This window comes from Brassica rapa, chromosome A06, assembly GCF_000309985.2.
Source record: "Brassica rapa cultivar Chiifu-401-42 chromosome A06, CAAS_Brap_v3.01, whole genome shotgun sequence".
NCBI classification, from domain to species: Eukaryota; Viridiplantae; Streptophyta; class Magnoliopsida; order Brassicales; family Brassicaceae; genus Brassica; species Brassica rapa.
In genome coordinates, this window is record NC_024800.2 from 23,483,206 (window position 1) to 23,506,615 (window position 23,410).

Below are 23,410 nucleotides of genomic sequence, written 5' to 3' on the forward strand. Positions count from 1 at the left end.
TCAAATCCGAATTCAAATGGATATTCAAAAAAAAAAACACTTATATTCATGTCCCAAGCTTTTGTTAATGCAAATTGTTTAAAATTTTCAAGTTTGTGAATTTAAATATGTATTTTCGAGTTAGAAATAAGTATTTGGAACACTAAACATGAATTATAACCGGACCCAAATCTAAAACTGGTTTAACTGAATTTTCGATGTGTTACCGAACCCGAGTGAACCCCAACTGACACCAAACCAAACTTTTATATATCCGAATGAGATCTAAATTTGTGCTCCAGAAAACTCAAACCTGAATTGATTCCAAACCGGAACAGATTATACACCCGAACGCCTAAACCAAACCGAAAAAAAAAACATTTTGTTACAACATCTGAAGAAACAAGAAGTGGAGAAGTTCTGTACATAGTGGAAGCGGTGAAGTTACCAGAACCGGTCTTTATTGACACTGAGAAAACCGGACATGACTTTACCACCGGTATTCCTAATACCATCAATGAGGAAACACCAAGTGGAGCCTAAAGCTCCGACGAAGAAGTCAGCTTCTGACGCTATCAAGAAGTTAACAAGAGGATAGTTCGTGCTCATCTCTCTCCCAAGGCTAGCTTCATACTCAGCCATCGAGTTATTACCAACTTGTCTCGCCACTTCCGTGTAATAGAATCTCCACAGACCATACTCTTTACTCCTGTCCACAACTTCCTTCATCTCCGTAGAGAGCCAGATCCTGTTGAGCTCCGGAAACCGTTCTCTGATCCTATCAGCCAAACGCATATACTCTTCTAAAGCTGCGACTCTCATCTCGCAAGCTTTGTCTCCCATACGCACATGCACGCTCAGCATTGGCCTCGGTATCCACGGCTTGTGACTCGACCACACGCTTTCCTCAATCTCCGACCTCTTCTTCTTCTTTCTCCAACCTCCTGCCGAGAGAACAATCTCAGCAGCTTCTTTCCCAAACGCAGCATGTCTAGCAACGTTCATCAAACCGCAAGTGTATTCCGTTTGAAACCTCATCAAGTATCTAACCGCCTGTGCTCTCCACCATCTCCTGTCCATTTTCCTGTGACTGGTGAGTAAGGTTCCGTTGATCTCTGTAGTTGGCCTCATGTAACTCCAAGGCTTACCCCATCTCTTTGGTATATGTCCAGACCAAATCTCCTTGGTGCTGTAGTTTTGTTTCCCTGTAACAGTCCCTCTCTCCCACGCTTCTCTCTTCTTCATTACTTCAAACGCACGTTTCCTACACTCTTTCGATGTTTCCGGTAGGAAGTAGCAAGACCAGCTTCCTCTAGCAGAACCTGCAACCAAACAGAAGATTGATCAAGAAGATGTTGTAGCCTAGGGTGTTGATATCTTTTAAGGACATACCTTTGCAACCATCATGATCTGCTCGGTTATAGTAATTTGAAACAAGAACTCGGTTTTCGTTTATAGCTATTGCGAGAAGACCAGTCATTCCAGCGATCTGAGCTCCTATACCAAAGCCAGGAAGCGTTTCCCAGTCAGCTACAAGGAACTTGAGACTCTTGTCTTCACAGTCCAAAGGATGCTGATGATACCATATCTCTCTTTGCACTCTTCTAGTTAATGGATAGTTATCTTCATCTCCTCCATTGATCTGGAACAAGTGTTTTTATGTGATCATTAGCTTCTTGATGATGACAAAGAATAAGAGGAAAGCATACCCAAGAAGGAAACGTATGATTTGATAGTCTTGTATCCAAGCGCTCTCTAGCTCGTGTCCTCTCCTCACAGTTCTCCAAATGTGGAGCGTTTGGGACATCAGATTTGTTCATCCATAGTTTCTTGAAATAGTCTTCATTGTTTAGTAATAAGTTGTCCCAAGCAGAGACCAAAAGATTCACCTGATCATCATCATTTTCTTCTTCTGGCTCAGCTTTGTTCTTCCATTTCAGTTTCATGTCTATGTCTGCACCCATGTCTGCATATAACACAACAATCTATCATTATATAAAACATACACAACTAGTTACCAAAAATTTCTTGAAACATACTGATGATTTGAGAAGTGGAATTGCAAGGAGGAGAAAAAGAGGAGAAGGAGAAGGCGGCGAGCTCGAAGGTGCCAATGGAAGTGAGAGCAGCTACGAAAAGAGAAGTGAGACAAATTCCACAGAGAAACCCAACCACACAGATTTGACATGGAAATGAGTTTCCAAGCTTTAATGCTTTATCTGAAACCACTCTCTCTAATGACTTCATGCTTATACCACTACTACCTCTTGCTTCCATTAACTTCTTGTTGTTTCTGTCTCTTGTCTCTTACTTCTCTTTGTAACTGAAAAGCTTTTCCCAATACTTTCTTCTTACCTATAAGTTTTCTCAGGAAACTATCACTTTCTTTTATAGCAACACTTGCCAACTATCAACCACACCTCACATGATATTTTCTAACTTTTTCTTTCTTTTCTAAGATAAATATGTATATATTTTGTGGAAAAAAGATAGATCAAGATACTTCCATCAAACTATGCTTGTTTCTTTCTTCATCAAGTGGTCCATTTTTCTAATTTCCTGCAAAATAGATAGTAACAATAATTAAATTAATCATTCTCTATGAACCAGATCAAACCAAGTTTTTTTAAAAAAAGCTGGCTTTAGAATCTAATGAACGTTTCTGAATTTCTCAGTCACTTTTTCTACCTAAACCACTGAGCTGAATAAACACAAATTGATTTAATGGAGAAGATAAAGAAAATTTGAAAGTATAAACTCATGAAACGGATTTGTTGCACTAATTATGGAGATATTAAAGGAGAGAAGAGCATAACTGTTGATCGTATCTGAATTTTTTTTTTTTTTTAACAATTTTAAACTGTAAAAAATCTGGTTTCTTATGATAAAAAAGGAGATTATGAAAACATGAAATTTCGATACTAGTAAATATGAAAAAAAGACACTTGGATTATAAAGAAAGAGAGAACAAAATGGCTTTTTTTGACCAAAAAAAAAATGGCTTTTTTTACCAGCTGGTCTGAAAATGAGGAGGGCAGAGAGAGAATTATAACACATTGAAAGGCTAACCCATAGTGCACAGCAAGTGAGAGTTTGATGTGAGCGAGGTTGGGTTATTAAATTATAGATCATCACACTGTTTGAAGTTTGATTACTTTTATTTCGTTTTTATTATACTTTGATGTTTGGTGAAGCAATTAATTCCTATGGTGTGCTTGGAAAAGTAGATGTGACTTGAATTAAAAGTTTAGTATAAAACACGGGATGATAATGACAATCGTATGATATATATGTGTTTAATTTTTATTGGTATACACAAATTCAATCATGCGAACATTGTTACACAATTACTAATATCTTTATGTCTGGTTTCTTTTATAAATGAAGCTTCAAGAACTTAATATATACCATTATCTCTTATGAACAGAAAACATACCCAGTTGGGCAAAGGTATGATGTAATAATATAATATCCATCCATCATCATTATCATTATCATCATCATCATCATCAACATTATCATCGTCATTATCACTATCATTATCATTATCATCAATAACATGATACATCATCATGATCATTTCAGTTAATGTATTCTTCACGTCACTACTAAAACCTAAAGTATCTTTTTCAAATGATAGCTGGCGATTTATGGATAATTTGCTACAGAGTTTATAGGTATAGCTAAACCGGGCTGAACCAAGAAATTAACCTGGTGACGGTCTATAGGAAGCTCTCGTACCCGGATAACGGTTCTCTCTCTTTCCGCGGGAGCAAGATGAGTCCCGACTGCAAAAAATAAAAATAAAAGTTGAGAAAGATGACCAATCAACAAAAAGGATCAACCGCATCCTACCTATAAAATTCCATCGATAAAAAGATCCAGAAAGCATCATAAAAATGTATCTCTCCTGCCATTTTTTGTTAAAAACCGGCCCTTTCCGATCACTTTTTGGAAGCTCCTCCACAATTGGCAAGCCGCTACGAGGTTGAAGATGAAATTGCCCCTCTCCTCCATTAAGAGGAGCCAGATGATACACGTACATTGATACCAAAAGACAAATATTCCAAATCATCTAGGTTTTGGATAGCTATGAGGATTCTCCAAGCCGGAAGGCTTAGCTGAGAAGACGAAATTTCAAAAAGGCTGCATAAACCAGCAATCTGTGCAGGAATCACTCCCCGGAAGCCAGAGTCAAAGAAAGCTTCGTAACGGCGATCTCCCGTGTGATGTAGCTAGAAGTACGTTCCTCCGAAGTAGAGATCCTGAGGGTAACAAAACGAGGAAGCGAGTACTTATTCCGCCAGCTTGTACTCACTAACCGATGAGGCAGGACCCACTAATGGGGGAGCTGCGTAAACACAAGACATGGGTAGGGGAGCTACAGATCGCAATCAAATCCTTCGCATGGCTCCGAGGAGCTGTCAGATCGGGAAACTGGAGAATCCATCATTCTCTTCAACCTGACCATATCAGCCTCTGCGGGGACAAATGAAGTGGAACGCTTAGACATGGATCTAATAGTTCCTATCCAACAGATCGCGACAATGAGAAAGCTAATCCGCAAAAACTTAACAAACAAAGAAATCCGAAGAACTAGAAGAAGGGCAAGAGAAAAAGTTACCTGAATCTGAGATATCGATGGCGAATGAGCAAGGAATTAAAAAGGAAAAAGGAAAGTGAAAATCTATAAAGCAGGAGCCGTTGGGAAGATTTCCAAAGAAGCCGTGTATCTAATAACTTATTCAAAATTCAAATCATTTCCTTATTGGCGAAAGGGGTGATCTCAGCAGATCCCCTTCATTTAAAGGAGAAAATCTCCTAAAAACGGGGGAAACTTCAACGGAAATTGTCCTACGTACCAGACCTGGAAAATCCATGAAGTCACAAACTTGACCAAGAACCTCAGAATAGACAAGGAAGCAACATGTCCGTTAAAGCATCTAGTACCAGCTTCAAGACTTGCCTCTACGCATCAAACATTCAGGCCTCCTCTTCGGAAATCATCAGAGCTCCAGGCTCCGCTGTCTCCAAGACACCATCAGAAGCCCCGAGCTTCTCCATCTTCAACAAGAGATCAATAGCTCAAGAAAACAACGCCAGGCCCCGGTCTGGTATAAGGGAACCGGTCCTCCCCGGGGTCATAGTGTGGCTTCGGCCTGAGTGGAGCCCGGGATCGCAAGATTATTGGAGCGATGTCCTGCCTAAGGGTAGCCTGCTGAGAATGAGCAATTCTGGTTGACTTGAGTGCACAGGTTATTCCCCGAGTTCAATGACGAAATCGAGCATTAAAGGGCAAACTGTTGGGAAAAAATACTCATGTATTGAATTTCTCCAAACCCCAGGCATGACCCGGCCTCTGGGTCCCCGCTAGGAGGCACCCCGAGTCTCCGCTATGAAGTACTCCGTGTCTGGTCCCAGGGACCGCCCTATTCCCCCGAAAAATTGAAAACTTTCGATAACAAGAACCTTTCCTATTTCCGAATATGGAAGAGTTCCACTTGCTCAAACCGACTAAGGCCCACCTTAAGAATACTATATAAAGGGAACCTAAACCCTAGACCTAGGGATCGACACTTCGAGACTTAGAGATTAGAGCTAGGTGGCTAGAACTAGGCCGTTCATACTCAAAACTGTTGTAGTTCCAGCTCTTTGATCTAATAAAACGTCTCTTTCTACCTTATCATTTGCAAATCTATACGAATTCAAAGCCTTGACCATCGTTATGTGGTACTCACAAAGATCCTACACAAAAATCCCCTAACACATGAGATCAAATTCTTCAAACAAGTCTGAAGGTAAAGCCTTGTATAGAAATATCACCATCTCTCTCTCAATTTCAAAATTTAGGTTTATAATATAAAAAAAAAATATATATATATATAATAATGATAATAACAATAATAATAATAATAATAATAATAATAATAATAAACAATATAGTCAGAAATAGAAAAAATAGGAAAAGAATTCGAATAGGACTTGGTGGCTACAACCATTAAGGCTTGATTCATAAGAATTTTATAGGTAAAGAATTTGAACAGAACTTGGTGGCAACAACCATAAGGTTTGCTTCACAAAAATCCTAGGATATAGGTCAAAAAGAGGTGAACATGATTTGTTGGCTAAAACCATTAAAGCTTGATTCATGGAAGCCTATCCAACCTTGTCAATGATCTTGCAATAAAGCAGACTTTGACTGAGGGAGAAATTAGTAGAGAGAGATAGGAAAGGAATTAATGTTTACCTGCAGGTCCAAATACTTGTTTGAGCATCCTTGCATCATGTGATCGATACACCCAAGTAAAGCCTACATTTTTATTTATGTAAGAAATGAGGTTGGTTGAGGGGATTGTCAGACATGATTTGCTAAGTTGTTGACTAGGTGCACTTGGTTGCTAGAATAGGATATTGTATAATGTGCTTCTGAGACTATGAATGCCTGAAGTGATGATTATGAGTTTTAAATCTGTGAGTTCCTGATGTTTTCAAAACCTCTTTCAGAGAGACTGCATTATGTTTTGTTTGAGGACAAGCAAAATGATAAGTCTGGGGGAGCTGATAGACCATGAATTTGACCTACTTTTACCCATGGCTTATAAGTTTTTTACTACTATTTACTATATTCTTGAGTCTATTTAGTATATTTACTGGTTCAGAAGTGATTTGGAATAAAGTGATAATTTTGAAGCATTTTGGAGATAAAAAAAAGAAAACATCCGAGCTGGCCATCGAGCACGACCATCAGTAGATATTGAAGAGGAATAATCGATCAACAACGAGTGCACAAAATCCCGTTTGGCCCAAGCCAACTTAACGCCGAAGACTTCACCAAATTACAAAATTACCCCTGACGAGTTTTAACCTAATACTTATAGTTTGCAAACATGTTAGAGGGAAAGAGTGCTTTCTTGTTCCCTTTTTCCACAGCAAAAGATTTTAAGGTTTTTCTAGGATTTTAGAATAGTCGGAGAGAAGATCCAGAGAGATTTTTGATAGGAAATCCATTGATTCTTCTTATTAATTCTATGCAGTTTTATTATCTATTCCTTGTTGTTATGAATTGCTTAGCTATATCTGAGTAGTTCTATTGCTAGGTTTAAGGTTCAAATATGTTATGAAGGATTAACTTCAACTATATATTGCTAAGTTGTGATATTCATCATTAGGATTGTCACTAATGCATGTTTCTAAATTAGCTACTTAGAACTTGCCCTAGGAGTTGTAGACACAAGTGATAACTTGCATCTCACCTTGAATCCGACCTAACTGAGCTAGAATTGTTAGAGTAAGACGAAAGATGATCTAGGAAGCCTAGTGAGCATAATTCAACCTGTGCGTAAAGCTTGACTTAAAGCTCGTCGATCAATATTCCTACAGAATAATCGACCGACAGCGAGATAAGTGCATCGATCGATATTCCTCTAGAATCATCGATCGACACTAAAGTCGTGTCAATAGACAAACCTAGAAAACGAACGCCGATCAGTTTGTTGTTTAAGAGCTTGGCTCTATAATACCATGCATACAACTAATAAGCATCTATAGGATTATAATCTTGATTACCTGAATAGAAACCCTAAGTAAGGGTTATTGGTTGTTGTATTTTAATGCATTTGAAAATCGGAACTAAATCTAGTGTTATTGGTTCTATGATTTTCAAATATGTATTAAATTCATATGTTATTGGTTTAATGATTCATAAATTCCATATCAAATCAAGTGTTATTCAATTGTACTGATTTACTAATAAATTTGATTCTATAATGAATTTGAATGGATTTGTTTGGATTTTTTTGTTAAAAATACAAAGACTCAAATCCAAGGAAAAACCTCCTGATTTGTAAATACTAATCCGAAAAAATAAAATAACATTTGATTTGATATAGAATTTATGAATCATTAAACCAATAACACATGATTTTAATACAAATTTGAAAATCATAGAACCAATAACTCTAGATTTAGTTCAGATTTTCAAATCCATTAAAATACAACAACCAATAACCCCCACTAAATCTAGCTATTTCATTTAATTATCTTAAACCACAATCAATCAACCGAGCAACTACCTTGCTCACAACTTGTTATTTGCTTTAATCATAATCAACCTAGCTTAATCACCCTGATTAGATCTATTAGGTTCCCTAGCTCCTTGTAGATTCGATCCCTAAGTATTACAACTGAACCTCTTATTTGAGAGAGTAATTCACTCTTTATGGTAATTTGAATGAGATCACCGGACCAGATCTTATCAGACTGAAGCCATTCACGACACTTGTATCCCACAAATGTAGTTTAATCCTAAGACCTGACATACCACGAGAACTGTACGCTCGAATGTCTCCTCCTCTTTTTCTTCTTTCTCAAACGACATGGAATGAAGACGTATGTGAAGCTTTTACCATTTTTATTTTTAATTTTTATATGAAAAATAATAAATTCCAATATATTTTTCTGTTAATTTATGCATTTGTACAAAAAAAGAGACATATATAAATATTTGTTTGATTTGAATTCGGTAACATAGGACACCTTATTATGCCAAAACACCAGCAACAATTTATTAAAACTTTTATTTTTTCCTATGACAAAGGCATAGTATTATTATAAATATTATTCGAGTTTCAATGAAGATAATTATTCAGCGAGTAGCAGGAGGAGGAATACGAGGGCAGAGCGGCGGATGACAATGGCATACCTTTGGCCTTCCGCCAAAACCAAGTTCACAAGCACCTCGCCCTTTTTTATGCCTTTTGACACATTCGGCTTTACAGATATTGTCATCACATGTATTTTCTTTGTTTCGTATAAGTTCACCACATATTTTGTAGGGCAATTGCACTTGATATACACGATTGAAACATTATTTAGCTAACTGAACAATGCACTGTTGATAAAATTATAATCCCAAACTTTACCCCTATTTCTAGCACTACACTACTTCTGACAGTTGTATTTGCACATCATATTTTTGTTTTAAGAAATTATTTAATTTTCCTCCCTTTCCTCTCTCTTATGGATTTAAAGACGGAAAAAAATCAGAAACTCTAAATATTTGTTGAAACTCGTTGCTCCGCCACATTGCATCATCTCCTCACGTCCTTTCTCCGCCATCACCTCTTGCGCTTGCCACCAACGCGTCTCCTTGTTCGGTTCGGCCACCGCGACTTAATTTCATAATTTTTACCCTAAATTACCTCAATTTTTTTCAAACAGATGAGAAGAGTCCAAGAAGATACAAGAGAGAATTTCAGTCGATGCTTGAAGGTTGCGAGGAGGAGGATAAAGAAGCCATAACTGAGGAAAGAGGCCAAACCGGTGTAGCTGAGAAAAAGTGATGGTTAAGCATTAACCAAGTCAAAGCCTTGGAGAAAAACTTTGAGTTAGAGAACAAACTTGAGCCTGAGAGGAAAGTGAAGTTAGCTCAAGAACTTGGTTTTCAACCTCGTCAAGTAGCTGTTTGGTTCTAGAACCACCGTGCACGGTGGAAGACAAAAGAGCCCGAGAAAGATTACGGTGTTCTTAAAACCCAATACGATTCTCTTCGTAATAACTTCGATTCCCTCCTCCGTGACAATGAATCTCTTCTTCAAGAGGTAACAAAAATTCAAACTTTTTTCTGCTTAAAGATTAAAACTATATGTTTGATGATTGAAACTTTATGCTTAAAGATTGAAACTTTATGTTGAAGACTGAAACGTTTTGATGCAGATTAGTAAACTGAAATCTAAGCTTAACGGAGAAGAAGAAGAGGAGGAAGAGAACAACGCCATGATGATGGAGAGTGAATTGTCGGTCAAGGAGGAAGAAGTTTTGTTGCCCAGGGGAAAACGAGTAACGCGCCACTGCGCCAGAGCTTCCTACCGGAGTTCATCTCTGACGCGCCGTCGTCGAAGTCGTCGGTGAAGTTAGCAACGGCGGAGGCGGAGCTGAAGCATTGTTTGAGTTTGGAGAGGCTGTCGGCTTGGTCTCCGACGTGGCAACCCGTGAGTTTCTAGAAAGTTTCCCACGAGCATCGAGTGGCGTTTAGGAAGCAATAAGTTACACAAGCCAAGCATTTTCTCTCCTCCCAAGCTTTGTCATCTTCGTGTTTGGATGGAGACTTTCCAACGTCGTCGGTCTCCCACCCACCCCTTTCCTTCGGAATCTGAGAGGCGTGACGGAACAGATGCGGGTCCGTATTGTTTGTGGCGTTTCTCTCAATCTGGGTATCGGTGGGGATTCTGGTGCGGTGGTTCCATATGACAGCTCCAGTGCCCTTGTGGCTCGTCGGTTATGGCAGTGGTTCTCACTGTTAGAGGGTGACGGTGACGCCGTCGAAGACTCTGCTAGTTAGCGATCGGAGTGTTAGGGTTTTTCCGATTGATGTGAGATCTTAGTTTGTCGATGGCGGTTCTCCGGGACCTGCATCCTCCAGTGCGACCTACGATCATGACAGGTGGATTGATGAGAGGCGCATAGATCCTCGGTGCAAGAAGACGAGCTCCAATCACAGCTACGGCAGCTAGGTGCGGTCGGCTATCAATCAGTTATCAATGAATTTGGTAATTTTGTTGAAGGTTCACAAGGATTTTGGTTGATTTGGGTGTTTGGTATCTGTTGGTTTTAATTTTGTGTTCTATATTTTATTCTGGATTTATCTTGTTGTTTATCTTGTTCTTTGTTAGTTTGATTCCTTGTGGTAGGGCTGTAGTTTCTAGGAAACTTTTATTTCGCCGGTTTTCTTTCCGGTGACAATAATATATGGTCAGTCGGCTTAATGTTTCGATCCATTGTATCCCTACCTTTGTATCTTGCTTTGGTTAGAAAGACAGTATTTAAAAAAAAAAATATTTATCCTTTCTCCAAATGCCATAAGAGTAAGTTAAAGATTTCATCTTCGTAAATTTGTGGGTAATTTTATTCCTTGTTTTTCTTTTTCCTTTTGATCGACCACACATGTATTAACCGACACAAAGCCTATTGCAGACCTATCTATCCTACCCTATCACTGCAGGCTATATACAGCACAAGTGAAGTTCCCCGGGTCAGGTGAGTCTTTTCGCCTCTGTTTCTCTCTCCAACTATCTAAATATATTTTCTGTTGCATGATCTACTAATTAACTTATGTTTTGTGTATTTCTAGCCAATTTGGCCTATTTTGTAACGTTTTGCAATTGTTTTTTCTCCTGTTATTATAATAATTAAACATAACTTTTGTAAGACATATGTTTGGAGTTTTTTCTGCATATTTATATTTTTTTTTTTAAAACTGAAAGTCTAAATATCTTCTTTTCTAATCATTGATTATTTTTGGAAAATCATTAAACTCAATAATATAGAATTAAACATATAATCTACGTAGGTATAAAATAAATGGCATCAAATAAAATTAATTTTTGAATGATAATAGGGAAATTGCCTAAACTATCACATTTCTAATATCATTTTTTCATGTTTACCTTAACAACTTTTACCCGTACTTTAAAATTGGTAAAAAAACACTTACAACCCTAGGGTTAACTAATTTAGATTTATGGTTTAGAGTTTAGAAGTGGTATAAAGTTTTGGAATGTGGAATTTAGGATTCTCATAAATACATAAATAAATACTTAAAATTGTATTTAAAAAAAATAGTTTCAAAAAGAAAATTTGAAAAAACTAATTTCGACAAAAAATCAAAAACAAAATTTATAAACAAGTCCGAATTTGAAAACATATAATCCAAAAATTAATTTTTATATTTTTATTTATACAGTTATTTATTATATATATAAAGCAAGGGTAAAAGAGATTTTTTCCTTCTTCAATGAAGAACATATTTGTGAAAATGGTTATTTAGTAAAAGTAACATGAATAATAGTATCAACAATATGGTAAACATGAAAATTCCTCCATTATTATAAAATATATTTATAAAACTGTAAATGTAAATACAAACCGTGGAGAAGAATTGTGAGCATAATGAAACTAATAAACCAAGGTTTGAAAGCAATTTTCATCTTAGATAATGAAATAATGATGTTTTAAAAATTAGAATACAGAGAAATACATTTATAGATGAATCACAAAGTGAAACATCTCTAATTTAAGCTATACATCTTTTCAAATTCCGATACAAAAGGATCTAGTTTGACCAAAAATCTTACAATATCTGGCTATTTATTTACTTAATAAAAAGGCCAATTTAGGTGAATAACCAAAACAGAGAAGATAATTAGGTGATCATGCATTATTTTTATTTATTTGCAAAACCATGTATAAAGATATGGTGATTTTACGGTTCTGTCCAAAATTGAATATATGGCTACAAAGTAATGCATGTGGTAACGAATAGTAATTTTTAGACTTAGATGTTACTCATCAAATATGTGGTTCTTGATGGCCTTGTCTTCATTCTTATTTAAATACGTGCGTTTTCTATATTTTTTTAATTTTGACTTCCACTTGTTGCAGGGAAAGGGAAAGGGCAAGGTTAGTCGGTCAACTTTTTTGGTCCCGGCGTTGATTGGGTTGCAAAACACCTCCCAAAAAAAATCTTAAGCCGGCAAAAGAAGAGACATAGACTCATCAGTGAACAATGGCGTCTAGAAGCAGTATGCATTAATTTTTTGTGTAAATAGTGGGATCTGATTAACAGATCTGAATTTGAGATTTAAAAATTAGAAAATCAAGATCTATGAAAATCGTTATACGAACCTAAATCATACACACACGAAAAAAGAGAGATGAAGATGAAAATGAAAAACTAGTTTCATATCGTTAAAAAAGTTGGAAAACAATATTGCAGGAAGAAAGAGTATAAGGAAGAAGGTGCTTTTGTAGAAACTAAAACCACTAAAAGATAGAAAAAGAAACAGTAAAAGAAATACGGAAAAGAGATTTGTATATAGACATATATATCAGGATTATGGATTAATATAGGGGTAGATATGGAATTAAAATTGTCAAATAGTATCATGGTCATTTACCTAATTTAAGTATCTTTTATGGTCATCCAGCGCAAAAACCCTAATAAAAATTAACTCAATTATACTTAACTTTATTTAAAATATTTTTGATATGCATAAACAATCCAATTCGATTAAATCACATAATCAGAATTTATATAATGTATATTTAGAAAATAAACATAAAGATAAATGAAAAATGACAATCTAACAATATTAAAAATTGGATATACTCAACTCTTAGCCTATCCACATCAGCTCAAATAATTAACCTATCACAAAGCTTTAAATTGCCACATCATCTTAAAGAACTATCATCAAATCTGACGAGAGAAAAAAAAACAAAGAAATTATAACCTAATTGTGACTCTTCTTCTGCTCATACATACGTAACGCTTTGCTTCTGACGACCATCTCTCAGCCAGACCCTTCATTTATAATATCTTTTCATCTCCCACACCTTCCCATTCTCTTAAATGTAACACGTATAAAGTAGCCTAATTGTAGACTGATTCAATTCCATTATCTATTTATCTACACCTCTGTCTTATAAACATGAGTTTTCAACTCGAAAAGCTAAGAGGACACTGGAGAAATACTGCGGATGATTGGTATGATATAGTGATCACTCATCTACTTATTAATTACTGTAGTTTTTGGATCTGCGTGTAAAACATATTCTTTCTCCAGTATGAGAATCATCGAGTCAGAGGTAACCAAACCAGAAGCTGAGCCAAACGCGCAAGTATTTTTTAGTAAGGAGTGCATGAGGTAAGCCACAAACACAAGATCAAAATGATAAGATATTTGAATGAGTTAAATTCAGCGCTATATTTTTTGAGGAGTTTACTGAATTTTTTTTGATTTGTCAATTGTTTTACAGTCCAAAGGATCCCATCCCATGTCAACTCTTTTATTAGTGATGCCACAACAATCTCCTCTTTCTTACAAGAGCGTGATCGATACCTTCTCGGCTTCTCCATTTTATTTAGCCGTATACGATTGGGAATCCAAGTCTTAGTTGATCATATTACAGATTTATTTAGGCCATAAGACTCATTTACCTCCTTTTTACATCGCTTCCTTTTCTTTCTTATTCTGTTGCAGTACAGAAACCCACGATCTCCACATTTTTTTAAGGGTTTGGAATAGCTGATGAAAATCCATTCGTATAGAGACGCAATTTGTGTTCTATTCTACAAAATCAGATTCTCTTGGTATGTACTATATAGTCCCCTGTTTCTTACCAAGCGTACTTACTCTATTACATTTTTCGTTCTGTGTTAGAATGACAAAGTATGATTTGGTTTCCGAATGAGGGATCACGACCAAACTCCCAGGAAGCTAGGGATTTTGAAGTGTCCTCTAAATTAGTTGAAAGCTATCAGCTTTGCTCTGCAAAACTATGGCGTCTACTGAAGGTATGACTTCGTAAACGCTGGTTTATGAATTTTTCTGATTTTTGAATTGAGATATATATTTTGTCTGTGGTTAATTTTAATGTTGTAGACTGTTTCTCCCAAATCGTTCTACTTGATGGATTCAAATTGAATATTTGATTTCAATTTTAAAACTCACTCATCTTTTAGGTCTCACAAGAAGATGACGTTTTACAGCAGCAATCTAAATCACTTTCATTTTTTTTTTTTTTGTAACACTCTAAATCACTTTCATTTATTTCCGAAGATATTCGTATGAGAAGTTTCTTTCTGGTAGTTCTCTACTATTAATGTGTCGGTTGTAATCTGATCAATGACTCATTGAAGACATTAAGTAACAGTAACCAGTTGTTCTGTTTGATAGTCGGAGTTATTGGTCATAATAGATACATTTACATCCAGATCAGAGCGCAGAAAGTAGGGATTCAGTTGAATCTTCCTTGCCATCACACGAGCAGCAGTGTCAATTAAGGGTATGACTGGTTTTCCCGCTACCACCCGCAAACGCAGCTTTTGCGGTTGGTAGCGGTTATTGACGTTTCGCAACAATCGCTCAAACCGCTCCAAACCGCTCTAAATCGCTCTGAACCTCATAAATTCAAAGCTGGTTCCAGCTAGCGTTTGCGGTTTTGGGCGATTGCGGGAAGATAAAAAAATTTCTTTTTTTCCAAAACAATATAAATACAAAAATAAAAATATTCAATAAAAAATTAAATTGGAATTATAAAAATGCTAAAATATATCTATTATATTTTAATTAATATTATAAAACTCTAAAATAAAAATATTTTCTATATTTTAAAAAAAATTAAATTATAACTTTCTAAATATAAATTTTATATTTATTATAATATTATTATTTTTGATATTTTTATAATTGTATAAAATGTAAATATTGTTAATTTATTATTTAACCGCTGCTGCATTTCGTAGTTAACCAGTCATAAGTATCCCGCAAACGCACCAATTTCTAACCGCAGAACCAATCGTATAAATCTCTTAAAACCGCTTGAAACTGCAACCACCCGCATCCGTAAACTCCCGCAACCGCAACCGCAACCGCTGCGGTTGAACCAGTCAGGCCCTAAGTATAATGATATGTTTCATATTTTCTATCTAACTTTTCCCACCTACTCAGTTTGAAAGAATCTTTTTTTTTTGAAAACAAGTTTGAAAGAATCTTACATTGGTTGCTAATCTTATCATCGCTGTTTGATTTATGCGTTAGCTTCTTGCATTAGGACATCTCCAACAAGACACCAAAATACCAAATTTGGTGTAATCTCATCTCCAACAAAACATTAAATTTGACATCATTCCATCAAAGTTGGTGTAATGTGAATAGTGCTATACCAAATTTAGTGTAATACTATTCATCACACAAAATAATTAAAATACATTTTATTATGTTTCATTTAATAATATAGTTCCATTGTTATCAAATTTGTAATTAAAAATAAATATATTATGTTATTTGTATTTTTATTTTATCTTCACATAATTAAAAAAATTAAAATTAAAATTTTATTTTTATTTTCAAAATAAATCACTAAATGACTATTATTATTTATCATTTACAAATAATAAAATATAAATAATAATCTAAATGTGACTAAATAATTATTTATTAATTAATAAATAATAAAAATATAAAACTTTAAGAACTGAAAACATCAAATAATATATAATAATACATTTGGTGTAAAATTTGGTGTTATTCTTGGAGATGATAAAAAGATTGTGACACCAAAACACCAAATTTGATGTAATTTCAATACCAAATATGATGTCATTCTTGGAAATGCCCTTAAGTATGGCTTATTTCTTTTCTTTCATCATGCTTTTGATATGCATTGATGTAAGAATTTTACAATTCTTTATGCACTACTCTGTATTGCTCTAAATTTTATGATTGCTAATTATTGTGTAGGTTTCAAATAGTGGCTTCTGTATATTTCAGTTTCTTTCTGTGATTTGATAGTTTAATGTTGATCTCCTGAGTCGTGATAAAATAGTTCATGATTATATATATTGTGAAATAAAGAAGATCTATCTCTGAATAGTTAATTGGAAACTCGTATAAATCATTCAAGTTTTTTACTTCACAATGATTTCGTAAACAGCATATCAGAAGACATAGACAACAAGTCACTATGATATTCTCAGTGATATATATACACATGTCAGTAATCTATACTCTATATTACTTTCTGTGGGTCATTCGGTTGTAGTCAAAATAAATGTAGACATAGAAAGAGACATAATTATTTTAATGTGACATTATATGATTCTAATATTCTAAGCTTTAGAAAAACCATATGCATCAAATTAAACAACATATAATTAGTATGAAAATGCAAAAAGAATATAGAAGATCAAATGTTAAATTTAACAAGAAAACAATATAAAAAATCTCTATCTTCATTTGCTAATGTTGTAGACATTTTAGGATTTGTTGATTTTAAATTATGTATAACTTTTAAAAAATTTGTACCAAAAACAACCAAAAGAATTATAAACAAATAATCCGGATGTAGTCCGGATAAACCCCCTAGTTTGATCTAATAGTGTTAAAAAAAACTATTTTATCTAATAAAGTAGAAATTGAATTTTCCCAAAAAGCAGAAATGTAATTTTGAAAAGATTTTTTTTTAAATGAAATAACAGAAAAAACTCTCCTTTTCAAACATGGCAACAACTATGGGTGTCAAAATGGGTCATGACCCATGGGTTGATCCAATCCAAGTTGACCCATTAACCCAAATGAACTGTTTATTTTTGATCCAATTGGTTAACATGTTAATGGGTTAATAGGTTAATGGGTTAACAAGTTAGTGGGTTAATAAGTTAATGGGTTTATTGGGTTGTGTCAACTCTAACCCATTTTGTTTTCAATTAAAAAACACCATGAGTAAACCACCCAATTCTAAGGTTTGATAGAATTGGAAAATCATGAGTTTCTCAAAAGTTCAAACATTTATTCGGTGGTAAAATGCGTTTCCCGCCAAATAAGTTTTTCCGCTAAAACCACGAAAATAAGTTTTTCCGCCAAAACCGCAAAAACGTGTTTTCCCGCCAAAGCCGCAAAAACGTGTTTTCCCGCCAAAACCGCAAAAACGCGTTTTCCCGCCAAAACCGCAAAAACGCGTTTTCCCGCCAAAACCACGTTTCCCGCAAAAACACATTTTCCCGCCAAAACCACCAAACGCAATTTCCCGCCAAAAATGAAAAACCAGTTTTCCCGCAAAAATGCGTTTTCCCGCCAAAACCGCAAAAACGCATTTTTCCGTCAAAATCACAAAAACAGAATTTCCCGCCAAAACTGAAAAACCAGTTTTCCCGCAAAAACGCGTTTTCCCACCAAAACCGCAAAGACGCTTTTTTCCGCCATAACCGGAAAAACGCAATTTCCCACAAAAACGCAATTTCCCACAAAAACGCGTTTTCTCGCAAAAAAAAAACTGTTTTCCCGCCAAAATCAAAAAACGTGTTTCCCCGCTAAAACCGCAAAAACACATTTTCCGCTAAAACCACAAAACGCCCTTTCCCGCCAAGACTACAAAAATGTGGTTTCGTGCCTAAATCGCAAAAACTTGTTTTACCCAAAAACCTCAAAAAGCATTTTCCCGCTGAAACTGCAAAAACTCATTTTCCCGCAAAAATGCATTTTTCCGCTAAAACGACAAAACAACATTTTCTCATTTCGATCAACTTGGTCTTAACTTAAAAATAATTCATTATAAAGATGTTGAGTTGATGGGTCAACCTTTAACCCATCTAACCTATTTAATTTAATGGGTCATGGGTCAACCCAACCCATTTAATAAATGAGTTGGGTTGACCCATAATCCATTAACAGTAAACCCATTTGGGTTATGGGTTGGGTTGACCCATTTGACCCATTTTGACACTCCTAGCTACGGCGAGGGTTTCCATGGTTTTTCGAAGGTGGGATCCGGGTAGTGAATGAAATCGAGCAGATCTATCTCTTTATGGTAAGATCGGGAAGACATGGTTTCAATACGAAATCACGGTGATCTGGGTTCGATACAGAATCACGGAGATATGACCCCTTGTGAAATTTCGATGGAGGCTTTTTTATAAAGGAAAAATGGGAATCAACAGGATCAATCAGAAGAAGATTGTAGAGGTATGATTTTCGTTCTCATAAAAACGGAATCTTATTCAATTGATATGGAGATCATAGTTATCGATTCATGATTTGGTCATTATAATGATTGGAATGGAGAGATAGGAAAATTGAATCATTTGTGGGAGATATGGGTCTCGATATGGGAATCGGTGATTGGGCATTTGGATCCTCTATAAAAAGAGTTGTGACTTCGACTTAAGCATCACAGTGTCAATTGACTAGATTATAACATTACTAAAGAGTATTTTTATTGATTTTGTTATCTAGCATTGCCTCCGTGCAAGTGCGGAGTTGTGCACAGAGTTCTTGTTTCATCTCAATATTTTTGCTAGGGTTATTGTAGTTGTGAATTTTGCGTTTTGAGTTGTTTTTCAATTTTTTTTTATTGTTATAGGGTTAGAGTTATGATGATGAACTGTGTATGCACTGTTTTCCCCTTATGAAAGTCTAAAATGTGTTAGTAATGTGATTGATATAGTTCGAGTTGTTGTTTGTTATGTCACTGAGACTTATTGTTTGTTTGTCTTTTTGATTTGTTTCTTGTACTATTGAAAGTACATAAATTATATTAAAGTTGTTGAGAGTACCTTTTGTTTCTGGATATTTTTTTTCTAGTTTAGTCGTGTAAGTTGTTTGTATTACAGGAAATCTATGCAATTTATTGCAGATTACAGGAAATCCCAGACTATGCAATTTATTGCAGATTAAGGTTTAAAGGCTTCTACATCCAGGTCTGGGGTTCGAATCCCAGACTATGCAATTTATTGCAGATTACAGGAAATCCAGGTTTCAAGTCCCGGAGAGAGCGGTTTATTAACCAATTATGCAGACTACAAAGGAAAGGCTTGCAAGAGATCTTCAACATGGTGCAAGTAAATCTGGTCAGGCGTGGATCTTCATAGGACGGCTCAGGTGCTGCAGTTAGGCGTAGGTCTTCATAAGGCAGATAGTATTGTCGGTTGTCGAATCGTCTATGTAATATTTCCTATATCATAATTGTAAGATCATAATAAATCAGCGTTAAAAAAAAAGTTGTTTGTATTATGTAATAATTTTTATTATCCTTATTATGTTTGTTATATGTTGTTATTTTATTTTTAAATTTGTTGCTCTAACCCGACCTTTAAAACAAATACATGATGACTTGTAGAAATAACTATAAAATTAGTGACACTTCTGAGTATTTGGGTTTTAATGAGTTTTAAACTTCTGAGTATTTATGTTTTAATGAGTTTTAAACGAATTTAAGTATTTCTCATAAGAAGACAATAGCATTGGCTTGTTGACATTGGACATGTAAACTATTTTTATAAGGCAAGAGGAGTGAGCAGGTGGAGCTGTTGTTACTGTCTTTGTGTTTGTCGGGATTGTCTTTTGTATCTCTTATTGTGGCTATGTTTGTTTATCTTTTATTTGATGGATAATATGTAAACAAAAATCATTGTTAGTTGTATTTATCAAAGTTTATAACTTACTCTGCTTTTTTGTTTAGGTAATTTCACTGATCTTGGTTGTCTTCTTCGTTACGAAAGTAAGTTTGTAAATTATTAAATAGTTAGCCGTGTAGTTTGTATTTGTTTAGCTAACTCGATGTATGTGTCTTTGCGAAAGTAAGTTTGTAAATTGTTAATTGGCTGGTCGTGTAGTTTGTATTTGTTTAGCTGACTCGATGTATGTGTCGTTGAGTTTTAGTTGAGGTGTTTGGTTTGGTATATTTGTTTTGAAGTTTATTTCAAAGATTAGACAAAAAAAGAGAGGTGATCATTAATGATTCGTCTTTTTTGGAATTCTAGTTTTTGGTGTTTTGATTGTTTGAGTTGTTGTGGTTTCTTTTAAGCTGTAAAATAAAGGTTTGTGTAAAATTATTTTGATAAGTAATGAAGATAAATAGACGACCACAGAATTTGGGTAGGAAATATTTTTGATTATTGATGTTAGCACAATATATATAATAATATAAAGGGAATTATGTGTTAATTATTTCTTACGGATTATTGAGGAGACGGATAACGACTCGAGTTGTTTCTTTGCTAAGGTCAGAGCCTTGGACATAACGGATTTGCCCAACTACATTTGCGAGTTTAAATATCAGTTATGATAACGAAACATATTATAAACTCAGATGCAATATGATAATATACCTGGGAGTTCTAGGTTTGTGTTCGCAATCATTTGGAAATTATCAAACAATCTAATTATGATTGGAGATTGATCTTAGGAACACCCGCGATGACTTCATCAATAATAGTTGGTGATATGAAACGAATGAGGAATGGATGATCAATTATCTTGTACATGCTTGAGCACCTAGCAACCTCAAAACTATCGACTTTCACAATGGAACCGGCTTTCAAAGATGGCATGTAATTATTAGCACGTCCGACGGGAATAAACCCACGAATTGCGGAATCTGCAAATAATATTATTTAACAAATAATCAGAAAATCAATTAAAAACAATTATATTAAATAAGTGTGATAAATCGAAGAATAGCTTACCTTTTCATCAAGGAAGAGAACTGTGATTCCCATAAATTCACTGTCTTTCTTGAAGTTCAGGGAATCACATAAGCGAGGAGGTTAGAGGCTATGCTCTGACTACTACGATCAACACGAAGAGACTCGAAGGTTGAGTGACGGATGCCGGGAACGCCGGTTTGAGGAACTGGAGAGGCAGAAAGACATTTTCTAGAAGATCGTTAAAGCTAAGAGGAATCAATGAGTTTTGTGGAGATGCAAATTGGGTTCATCAAATATTAGAATTATATATATATGGTTTACAGAAAGGCTACAAATCAGGAACATTTAAGATCAAGGGATTTAAGATGGGGAGATGAAGAGTTCACCAGTGAAAAAATAGATTACGAACAGACACACAGCCCAACTATGTAACTCAGACTTGTCTAAGACAATGATGAAAAGAACTCTAACTCATGTTAAACGTATACAGTTTACAATATGGAAAAACTATAATTGTTTTTTTTCATATAACGTGATGAAACTCATTTAAAAATGAAACTCATAATACACTTGTAGGCTCGGTCCACAGAAAAAACCGAAGAAGCAAAAGTTTTTGATCTTCATAAATATATATTAGTTTCGGCTATCAATATACAAGTATAATTTAGTTTAGTGGTATAAATATTGGTGTTTATATCTCAATAACCTGGGTTCGAGCCATAGGTTCGATACTTTTTCACACTTTTTAAAAGTAGAATCCCCCAAAATGCTGACGTGTTGCTTCAATAAAGAGATAATTGTACTATTATATTATAGATTATATATATATATATATAAGATTTGTGAAATAAAAACCCAACCTTGAAAAAAAGTTATCCTAAATTATTTTTAGAGATATAAATAATTGGGAGTGGTTTGACAAAAGCCTGCTAAGTTTTTGTAAAAATAAAAATGAATTATTTTGATTATTTTATATTTTTAGGTGTTATTTTTTGATAAAAATTTAAAAATAACTATCGGAAAAAACTGTCGTATTATCAAAGAGGATTGTATCCAAAAATTGAGGTTTAATAAACAACAAATACGGGAAACCAAAAAAATGTTTACAAAACGGGCTTTGAAATTCTTTTTTTATCAAAGGCTCAAAAGCCCAATAGAAAAATAAAAGAAGACACCATTGGAGCTCGCTCCCTCTACTCTACTCTTCGCAGCCGCCACCTACATCACAAAAGTACACCGGTATTCACCAATTTGATACCCCATCGTACTCAAACACTCACATTTAGTTCGTGTCCGTATCACGAATCCAGGAATGGAGTCTCATAACCAATCAGAGAACCAAAGTTCGCCTGAGAAAAGTGGTTCGAGCAGTGTGTCTAAGAAAGTCGCGGAGATGTGGGAGCGAATGAATGCAGGAGTACCAAAAAAGCGAGTCAACTTCCACTCAAAGAGCGCAACCGCTTTGCCCGCTAAAAACTCAGCTAATAATAGCGTGCGTTTTGCGTCTTCGTTGTTATTGTGTGTGTGTGTGTGCTTTTAAAGCGTTTTTATCTATAACGCAGAACTGTAGAAGTTATCTTGGTGTGGATGCGAAGAAGAAGAATGAGCACACAATTGTACTGAAGGAAGATAGCGTTTCGGATAATAGCTGTAGCGAGGAGGCTAAGAGCATCGCTGCAGCCGCTCTAGCTGCTGTCAGAAACGCTACTGCAACCGCTGCAGCTGCATCTAGCCGTGGCAAGGTTGAGGTGAGCAAAGGCTTAACCTTTTGTGTTTCTTTGACTAGGTCTAGTTAGTAAAGTCTCTGTCTTTATGTTAATGTGACATCTCTCAGCTGTTTTGAACTAAGAAGAGAGGTTGTGCATGATTAAAGTCTCTGTCTTTTAAGTTAATATATAGTATGATTTTGCTTTGCCTAAGCAACGTTAGAATCTTAAGATATTTCAGCTGTTTTGAACTAAAAGGATCGGTTGTGTCGTGTATGCTTTAAGTTAAATGTGACTGTGCTTTTGCAGATAACAGAGGTCAAAGACTTTGCTGGGCAAGAAATCGAAGTGAAGCGGTTAGTGGAAGCGGGTTCAAAGGAAGCCTCCTCCTCTGCATCGACCTCAGGGGTTGATGCGGTTCTTGAGCAGATAAAAAAGAAACAGAAGCTGAGCGTTTTGGACAAGACGAAGAAAGATTGGGGAGAGTACAAGGAGGAGAACAAAGGTGTTGAAGACGAGCTGGATAAGTACAAGAAGAGCTCTGATCAGTATCTTGATAAAGTTTCTTTTTTGGAGAGAGCTGATTACAGACAGTTTGAGAAAGAGAGAGACGTTCGCTTAGCTCTTCAGTCCAAGAGAAAACACGATGATGTCTGAATGTGATGACTCTACTTCTTATGTGTCAGTGTTCTTGTTTTATGAAAAGATTGAATGATGTTAGGACATCCTCTGAGTTTTGACA

At 35.3% G+C, this 23,410-nt stretch overlaps 2 protein-coding genes, 3 long non-coding RNA genes and 1 pseudogene across 18 annotated transcripts; 4 read left to right on the forward strand and 2 right to left on the reverse strand.

Moving 5' to 3' along the window:
- Window positions 1-156: 156 nt before the first annotated feature.
- On the reverse strand, window positions 157-5,648 carry LOC103874599. Of its 10 annotated transcripts, none has more exons than XM_033273758.1 (7): window positions 4,930-5,644; window positions 2,991-4,846; window positions 2,019-2,538; window positions 1,689-1,945; window positions 1,372-1,621; window positions 428-1,301; window positions 157-334 (listed from the first exon to the last, which is right to left on the reverse strand). In XM_033273758.1, exons 3-7 carry the CDS (start codon window positions 2,254-2,256, stop codon window positions 319-321), a joined length of 1,635 nt encoding a protein of 544 aa, XP_033129649.1. In that variant the 5' UTR covers window positions 2,257-2,538; window positions 2,991-4,846; window positions 4,930-5,644; the 3' UTR covers window positions 157-318. The 10 variants fall into 10 exon arrangements, with proteins under 10 accessions (XP_033129649.1, XP_033129648.1, XP_033129650.1 ...); XM_033273757.1 differs by having other exon boundaries at window positions 2,991-4,458; window positions 4,604-5,644; XM_033273759.1 differs by having other exon boundaries at window positions 3,691-3,767; window positions 3,835-5,644.
- Window positions 5,649-9,044: 3,396 nt separating this feature from the next.
- Window positions 9,045-10,033, forward strand: LOC103874834 (annotated as a pseudogene).
- A 488-nt stretch (window positions 10,034-10,521) lies between these two features.
- LOC117126207 lies at window positions 10,522-13,200 on the reverse strand. The gene is made up of 2 exons (XR_004448712.1): window positions 12,972-13,200; window positions 10,522-12,130 (listed from the first exon to the last, which is right to left on the reverse strand). It is a non-coding gene; the product is annotated as an uncharacterized LOC117126207 (long non-coding RNA).
- On the forward strand, window positions 13,184-19,236 carry LOC103874601. Of its 3 annotated transcripts, none has more exons than XR_001955052.2 (5): window positions 13,184-13,522; window positions 13,602-13,682; window positions 13,795-14,128; window positions 14,199-14,332; window positions 19,171-19,236. It is a non-coding gene; the product is annotated as an uncharacterized LOC103874601 (long non-coding RNA). The 3 variants fall into 3 exon arrangements; XR_001955051.2 differs by lacking the exon at window positions 19,171-19,236 and adding an exon at window positions 14,501-14,544 and having other exon boundaries at window positions 13,223-13,522; XR_004448701.1 differs by lacking the exon at window positions 19,171-19,236 and having other exon boundaries at window positions 13,231-13,522; window positions 14,199-14,476.
- Window positions 14,576-17,002, forward strand: LOC117126203. The gene is made up of 2 exons (XR_004448708.1): window positions 14,576-14,823; window positions 15,428-17,002. It is a non-coding gene; the product is annotated as an uncharacterized LOC117126203 (long non-coding RNA).
- Window positions 19,237-19,584: 348 nt separating the features above from the next.
- LOC103874602 (craniofacial development protein 1) lies at window positions 19,585-23,393 on the forward strand. Of its 3 annotated transcripts, XM_033273829.1 has the most exons (5): window positions 19,585-22,201; window positions 22,273-22,454; window positions 22,525-22,544; window positions 22,578-22,710; window positions 22,978-23,393. In XM_033273829.1, the coding sequence occupies exons 2-5, from the start codon at window positions 22,275-22,277 to the stop codon at window positions 23,323-23,325; spliced, it is 681 nt and encodes a 226-aa protein (XP_033129720.1). In that variant the 5' UTR covers window positions 19,585-22,201; window positions 22,273-22,274; the 3' UTR covers window positions 23,326-23,393. The 3 variants fall into 3 exon arrangements, with proteins under 3 accessions (XP_033129720.1, XP_009151279.1, XP_009151280.1); XM_009153031.3 differs by having other exon boundaries at window positions 19,600-22,201; window positions 22,525-22,710; XM_009153032.3 differs by having other exon boundaries at window positions 22,170-22,454.
- Window positions 23,394-23,410: the final 17 nt, after the last annotated feature.

Bases quoted from the DNA above. Each gene is read 5' to 3' on its own strand.
- LOC103874599 (XM_033273758.1), bottom strand. From the start codon at position 2,256: ATGGAAGCAAGAGGTAGTAGTGGTATAAGCATGAAGTCATTAGAGAGA. The intron at 1,946-2,018 runs GTATGTTTCAAG...TGTTATATGCAG, and splicing joins TTCCACTTCTCAAATCATCA to ACATGGGTGCAGACATAGAC. The intron at 1,302-1,371 runs GTATGTCCTTAA...GTTTGGTTGCAG, and splicing joins AGATCATGATGGTTGCAAAG to GTTCTGCTAGAGGAAGCTGG.
- LOC103874602 (XM_009153031.3), top strand. From the start codon at position 22,275: ATGGAGTCTCATAACCAATCAGAGAACCAAAGTTCGCCTGAGAAAAGT. The intron at 22,455-22,524 runs GTGCGTTTTGCG...TCTATAACGCAG, and splicing joins AAAACTCAGCTAATAATAGC to AACTGTAGAAGTTATCTTGG. The intron at 22,711-22,977 runs GTGAGCAAAGGC...GTGCTTTTGCAG, and splicing joins CTAGCCGTGGCAAGGTTGAG to ATAACAGAGGTCAAAGACTT.